General features: G+C 41.0%; 1 protein-coding gene across 1 annotated transcript in view; it reads left to right on the top strand.

The window, feature by feature from the left end:
• Positions 1–363: 363 nt before the first annotated feature.
• Positions 364–7,489, top strand: part of LOC104467913 (hemicentin-1-like) — a gene marked incomplete at both ends in the record, with an annotated part of 18,409 nt that continues 11,283 nt past the window's right edge. Inside the window, 2 exons of the mRNA XM_010081883.1 lie at positions 364–531; positions 4,311–4,424. Coding sequence (XP_010080185.1) covers positions 364–531; positions 4,311–4,424 — 282 coding nt within the window. The remainder of the gene's footprint in view (positions 532–4,310; positions 4,425–7,489) is intronic.

Below are 7,489 nucleotides of genomic sequence, written 5' to 3'. Positions count from 1 at the left end.
TTTAATAGGGAGTTGTTCTTACCATTAGAAAGCACATGTAATTCTGTCAGTGTTACAATTTTCTCTAGTGTTTCATAGATACTGAAAACTATAGTTAACGTAGAATGGACAGAACTACTATAAACTGTTAGTCACTAGGGTTCTTAAGCGATAAAATAAAGGTAATAGAACTGATGGAATTTAATATTTCCATGCAGTTACACAGTAAGAAGTTGTCATTTATATATAGTATTAAATGTTTCAGTTTTGTATCTCTTCACTTGCCAAGCTTATCTTAGCTTCAGTGAATTATTATTTGTATGACAGACTGTTTTAATTTTTATTTGTTCTGAAGTATGGCTTTTCTTTACTCTTGTTCTGTAGTTCCTCCAAGTATTGCTGGTGACCTGCAGATGCCTGAAAACATCAGCACTGTGGAGAAGAATCCCGTCTCTCTGATTTGTGAAGCTTCAGGAATTCCCTTGCCATCAATAACATGGCTCAAGAATGGATGGCCTGTCACTCTGAACAACTCCGTGAGAATCCTCTCAGGTACAAAAGCTGTAGTTATTTAAAAAACAAACAACCAAACAAAAAACCCAAACAAACAAAAAAACACCACAAAAATCAGGAAGTGGGTGAAGGGCACTCTGCGTCTACAGTGCAGATATTTCACATGGGAGAAGGCTAGGGTGATAACCTGTGAAGACAAGGAGAGAAGAGAAGCTGTTATTCGATGCCAAGCTTTTCAGGAAATGGGGTCAGTTTGGCTGGAGTGCCTGGTGAATCTCTACCGTAAACTTTTAAAGTTGTTACCAACCTTTATGTGGATGGGCCAAAGGCATGGTAACTATTTGGTCTGTGACATGGAGTAAGCCATAATTTTAGTGTATGTTAGTCCAACGCTTATTTCCAGAAATATGTCAGATGGTAACATCTTGCTTTGTCAGTGCCAATATGAATACTGCATTAGCTCTCGTTTGATTTGTTCTCTCTACCTCTTCCTCTTGGCAGTTATTTTACCCTTTAAAGACCAAAAAATCTTTGAGAGAAAACAGTATTTATGCCAAGGAATAAAACACCTCTTTTGTTTCTGTGGGTTTGTATATAAAAACAAAGGGAAACCTGTTCATGAGCCTCAGAGCATGTAAATACTTCCTGGCCTTGGAGCAGGCTGAATCTGATCTTCAGAATGGCATCTAATAAAAGCTGGAATTAGGTGATCGGTCAAAGACCACACAGAATGCTGCAATAGCAAGAAGACTAGTCCAAGGGATCTGGAGAAACCTATGATAGGCAAGCAGAGAAACAGATCCGATTCATAAGGCGCCTCGATTTTCAAGCTGGAATAACCTGCAAAGAACTAGGTCAGATGTCTTTTTATGACAGTAGTAATTGACAGCGGTGTCCAAAACAGGAGGGGCTGAGTACTGAGTCCAGTACCTAAAGGGGGCCTACAGGAGGGATGGGGAAACACTCTTTATCAGGGAGTGTAGAGACAGGACAAGGGGTAATGATTATAAGCTGAAAGAGGGGAGATTTAGATGAGATATTAGGAAGAAGTTTTTCCCTGTGCAGGTGGTGAGGCAGTGGCCCAGGCTGCCCAGAGAAGCTGTGGATGCCCCATCCCTGGAGGGGTTCAAGGCCAGGCTGGATGAGGCTTTGGGCAGCCTGGGCTGGTGGGAGGTGTCCCTGCCCATGGCAGAGGGTGGCACTGGATGAGCTTTAAGGACCTTTCCAACCCAAACCATTCTGTGATTCTGTGATACTGTTCCTGTAAACCATCTTCCTGCAATACCCCAGGGAAGTGAAAGTACTTGACTGGCAGCTGCAGTGATGTTAAAGCTTTATGTCTACAACAGGAAACTGAGTTAGCAGCCCTGGAGATTACAAATGGAAAAGGTGTACCAAGCAGGCAGTAGGTTTTATGTTGACTTCCTGTGTCTGGGGATCATCTTTGTGGAGTGTGTAGAATTAAGTATCTGGTTATGACTGAGATGTATAGAGGACAACTGAGATGTTTCTTTGCTCTTGGGTTTGCTACTCACAGCTAGAAATCTCATGAAAATAAGTTTTGATGAAGTTTCTAATGCTCTGACATAGCCACGATGCAAAGCCAAGGCATCCTACAGCATGAACACAAGAAAACTTATCAGACAGGTAAAGAAACTGGAAGGTGTTTAGCAGCTCAGCTAAGACTGAATTTGAAGCTGGAATTTTTCAGGATTTCTCTCATTCTTGTAGCTTTTAACATTACAGGTAGTCCTATTTTCCCATTTTTATGTATGGTGCATGGAAAAAGGAGTGGGTGTCTGATTATTATCTGGTATAAATCCGACTGAGTTGGTGTGCATTCCTTTTTGTGTGAAGTTGCCATCAACAAAAATAATTTCTTCTCGGCTTGGTTGTTGTTTCTGTTTTGTCTGTTGATTTCAACACCCACACTAATATCACCATCCGGATTGCAGAGTCGGGGAGGGTGAAAGACAAAAAGATGTTTATTGTCTCTGAATGTTAGCTGCAGTGGGAGTGGGGAATCAGGCCAGAAGTCAGGGCTTTGTTTTCCAGTAAACTTTGTGCTTTTGTGCAGTTCTTTAGAAAACTCCACATTGTGGTTGTGAACTGTAACCAACATGGCATTTGGAACTTTGTTTGTGCTTGTACAGCTGTAAAAAAACCAAAACCAACAACAACAAATCCCCCTCTTCAACTAATGTAAGGGGTAAAATACTTTGCCAAAGCAAGATTTTGTTTCTGTTGATTGAAAACATACTTGGCATGGCAGACGATTTAAATGTGTGGACACACTGCTGGCAGCTTTGTATCTGTTAATTCAGACCCTTCGCTGGTGTTTCCTTTTAATGATGCTTCCTACATCCTTTAGAAAAAAAAAAGAAAAAAACTGCAGCATACCACATGTGCTTTTCTTGCAGACATGCACTAAGCTGCATACTAGCTTTAGCTAAATGTACAAAATCGTATCCTGCTTCAGCACTGGAGTCCTGGGTGTGCGAGTATGTGATACCGTGGAAAGCTGCAGTCTCCTGCAGGCAGATATCTGCTTCATTTGGCTTCTCGTATGGCTTGGTTCAGGATGTGGATGGGAGAAAGAATCAGGGTGACATGAGGAGGCTGCAAGAACTGAGCCTGTGGCTATCCGCAGGCAGGACATGCACAGGTCAGACGTGATGTACTGTGAGGTAACGATCGCTGATGTGAGAGCTGCTAATGAGAAGCTGGAAGAGGCTGAAGGATGGCCACCACGGTTGTTTTCACACTTAAATGCTCACTGATGTTTTGCTGTTTCTCTGCCAAAAAGGAAGCAAGAGAAATTATTCTGCTAGGGCAAAGCGGGGATATTCTTGGTCTTTTGGTGAAACATATTTTCAAATCTTCTTCCTTTTAAACTAGCATGCCTGTGCACATGTGTTCTGACAACTGCTCTGCTGTTGTGTTAAGAGAAATCTGTTATTTGAAAACATTCCGGGTAAACCAGTACTGTTGTCACTGTTACTGTTATTAATGGCACAATTAATACAAATACTAGAAGGAAGGAGAGGAGCTGTATTCCTTATCTGTACATGTGAAAATACCCTTATGGAGTGTTTGTATGTTTTTTTTAAGATTAAACTTATTTTTATGTGTACACCCCCCCCATGAGGCTTTTTTATTTTTCCTGTATAATCATCTCGATTCTCAGTATAGCAAAGTACTTATGTGAACAAAAATCCTGCTGTCTGAGACACCGTATTCTGTCAAAATTTCCCACATAGAGGTACACACACAAATCCTTCATATTGCAAACCCAGTGTTCCTGCCACATCCACAGGGTCTGCGCTGTACCCCTGCGTGTGGTTTGAGTGACCTGTGTGGAGCAGGTTCGATTTTCTCTGCCTGAACTCAACAGACGTGTCTCAAAGCTTTCAGTGATTATTCCAGGTGGTTTCTGACTTCCTTCAGAAATTCTCAGAAAACGTCTGAATGCCTCAGAGTTCACTTCAATGTAATTTCTCAAAGAAATAAAAGGGATCTGTCGGGTAGTTTGGAAGTTAGTGACTAGAAAGAATAGTGTGATCAATCCTCCTAAAAGCACAGACGAGCTGAGGGCCTGAGCAGACAAACAGAAATGATGGGAGAAGGAGTCCGGTCAGTCACTTTCTCTTGCTGTTTGTTCAACAAAACAAAGCACATTTAAAACCAGACCACATCAAAAGAAATTACAGCTGTAAACTTAACCAAAACATTAAGAAATGAAGAGTTAGCACTGACGATTTGGGAGCATATTGGTTGGAGCAGGGCTTAGTGATTGTGTTTGTTGGCTTTCTCTGCAGGGGGCAGGATGCTCCGTTTGGCACACGTGAGTGTAGCAGACGAAGGTCGGTATACCTGCATAGTGACCAATGCTGCAGGAGAAGTGAGGAAGGATTTTGACCTTTCTGTTCTAGGTAAGTATGTGATAATTTTTGTTACAGTAGAAGAAGATAAAGGGGTCTACTTTATACTTTCCAGGTATTTTAAAAATTATTCTGCAAAAACATACCTCCTTAGGCGGAAAAAGAAGGTTTTAAAGAGAAGTTACTTCTACATAGGAATTTGCTGTTTGTTTAGTTTTTAAAATTAAGATTCTTCAGACATAATTTCGGATAATTGGCAGCTACTTCTGTTGTGTGGTTTGTTTGGTTTTTGCTCTAAAAGGAACTATGTCAATATGACTGGCTTCAGTTGCGTTGTTATTTCAGTTGGATGGAAGTCTGGGGGATGCTGACAGCATGACTCCCATCCTCTCTTCAGTTTCTTGTTGCTCATAGCTTCACTCTCCCTTGGGCGTGACCAACAAGGTGAATCAGTTTATAGGTCATCTGGAAAGGTGGACTTCTTGTGTTTTCCTGGTCAGGTTGGTTTTCAGCCAGATCAGTTCCCTGCTGGCTCACCACACAGCCTATAAATGCTGGTATTGGCAAAAGGAGGGTGAGAAGAGTGAGTGGCCAGGGGAACTGTGCTATTTCTTGTGGTACCATCCGGAATTTAAGCTGGTTTAAGTCAAAAGAAAACTATGGCCCTAGGAAACCATATGAAATCCCTGTGGATGAATCTGTTGCATCTAATGCTCAGCTGCAGAATGGTGCAACCCCATAGGGTAATGCTCATGAATTAAAGCACCATCATTGTGCAGCAGTGGGTGTAAGATGCATACCTGAGTGTTGTGATGGTAATAATCTATTGCAACAAAGATGTGAAGGCAAAGCCAAGAGCAACAGGCAAATTAAACACTGGAGCTGGAATTGTTTTTGCAAAATAGAGATCTCTGATTCAGTGGAAATGTTTAGTCAGTAAAGTGTTTGGTATTGTAAAGCGTATGAACCAAGTGTGGTAGTGGGTGATCCTGCTTGCCTACTTACACAAGGACTAGTAGAGCAGGCTCTTTAGATGGCTAGTTGGAACCCTTAATATGTAATTTTGTCACAGTACTTATTTTTAAAAATTTGGTATTTTTCCCAGAAAATACTGCTTTTTGGTTTAATAACTATTTGTTATTTTTATCAATAATTACTAGGCCTGATGCAGGTTGTCTTTTACAGCATTACTGTATATAATTTTCCAGTAAGTTTCTTCTCTCTAAGGTGCTGAATGCTATCAGCTTCCCTTGCCTTCAGCTGACTTATGCATATTCAGCCTGGAAGTGATAACACACATTCATGTCAGTTCATGTTTATTGGATGAGCTCATGGATGTGTAAGTCTGGTAGAATGGAAGAGATGGATAAACACTGAAAAGCACTCATTGTTTTACTGTTTTCTTTGGAGGGTTTGAGTAGCAGGGTGTTCATGAGGGTTCTGGAAATCTCTCTTGCACAGGCTTTGTTTCCCTTGAAGAAGAATGCTCAGTGAAGCTCGTTTCAAGTGGGCTAAGTGGAAAATTCCATTGTTCAGGCTTCTTTTCCCTCCCCCCAGTAATTTCTTTGTCTTTCTAGAGGAAAGTTACTGGAATGTGGCCTGATAGCGACACAGAATATTCATCGCCTCACTGTAAATAGACACTGTACAGAGACATCCCAGTGTTTCTCTAAATTGGTGTAGGAGGCGCAACAGGCAAGCTGGTTTGCATGGAGAGCTTGGTGTAATAAGCATAATATTTATATATTTGCAAAATGTTTGGTGTGGCTTTGTCATATTCTGAAATTAATATGTGTTGACATCTTCCTGTATTATTTTGGGGCCAAAGTGATGAGTTGCTCTGTTTGTTTATGAATAGTAACTTTTGGCCTTACTTAAAAGTCCTGAACTTTACGATTTTAGGTTATATTTTCCCCCATCTAATTCCTTCACTGGTTGATGCATCTTTGTCTCGTCACATTTGGACACGAGAGCCCATACAAAAGTCTGTTTTGCATTGCTCGTGCAGTCACAGCAGGGAGTTTGATCATAACTGCATCACAAGTTGGTGAGAGCGCCAGTACTGGCCACATCATCCTGCATGCTGAATTCTGCTAACCCACATCTCACCATGGGTCCTGTTCAGAGGCCAACTTTTAGCCATGCTGAAGTAGCATCTTTGCTATTCCTGTCGAGCAAGATGCAAACCTCGCTACTTTTTTTTTTTTTTTTTTTGTTCTTCACTCTCGTTTCTACCCTTCGCTAGTATCAAAAATCTGGTGTAACTTTATTTTTCTCTGTTGACAATTAATTCTGTGTATTACAGTGATTCTGATTTTTATAAAACTTTTGGTTCCAACTTAGTGGTAAATCACAAATAAGCCTCTGAATATATATTTTACTTCCTCTCTCTTTGGGCCTTCTGTCTAGGCTGAAAGCTTGCATTTTGTAGGCTTATTAAAGTGTAGTACCTGGCTCTCTAGTCTGGCATTTTTGTTACAAAACTTTCAAAATCTCTTGGAGATTTTGGGCTTGCTTTCTTATAACTGTAGGCCTCCTTTTCAGCCTGCTATACTCCATGCCTACTTTGTTTTGTAGTACCATTTTCTTTATGCCTGAATCTACAAATGCCTCTACTTTCAAAGAAATAGTTGATCAGAGCTCTTCACCACCACAGCTACTCCCCAACACATTCATACTCTGGCGACCCTCATCCAATATCCAGTAGTCTGTGTAGTCCTGCTGCCCAAGATCATTTGGAAGCATGTCATCAAGTGGTCAGCCACGCAATCAGTTTCTTTGTATTGAGTTAGCTATTTGGGGTGTGGATAGGTATTTTAAGGGTATGGTTTTGTCTTCTGTTTCTCTAGAGAAACATAGTTGGTACCACAGCAAGATACCTTTAGACCTGCCAGGTTGTTCATCTGCCTGTATGGAATTAGCTGTATTTGCATAAAGGTACCACAGCAAGATACCTTTAGACCTGCGTAGTTTGTTCATCTGCCTGTATTATGCTGTATTTGCATAAAACACATGTATGGCTTTACACAGCACCCACTTGTTGGTAATCTATTGTATTGCTTTAGAGCATGCTGATAAGGAAAAAACCCACATGGTATGTGAACAGACAAGCCAAC

Source organism: Pterocles gutturalis, unplaced genomic scaffold (genome assembly GCF_000699245.1).
Source record: "Pterocles gutturalis isolate BGI_N339 unplaced genomic scaffold, ASM69924v1 scaffold4559, whole genome shotgun sequence".
Lineage (NCBI taxonomy): Eukaryota > Metazoa > Chordata > Aves > Pterocliformes > Pteroclidae > Pterocles > Pterocles gutturalis.
This window is presented reverse-complemented; position numbering and strand designations above follow the sequence as displayed.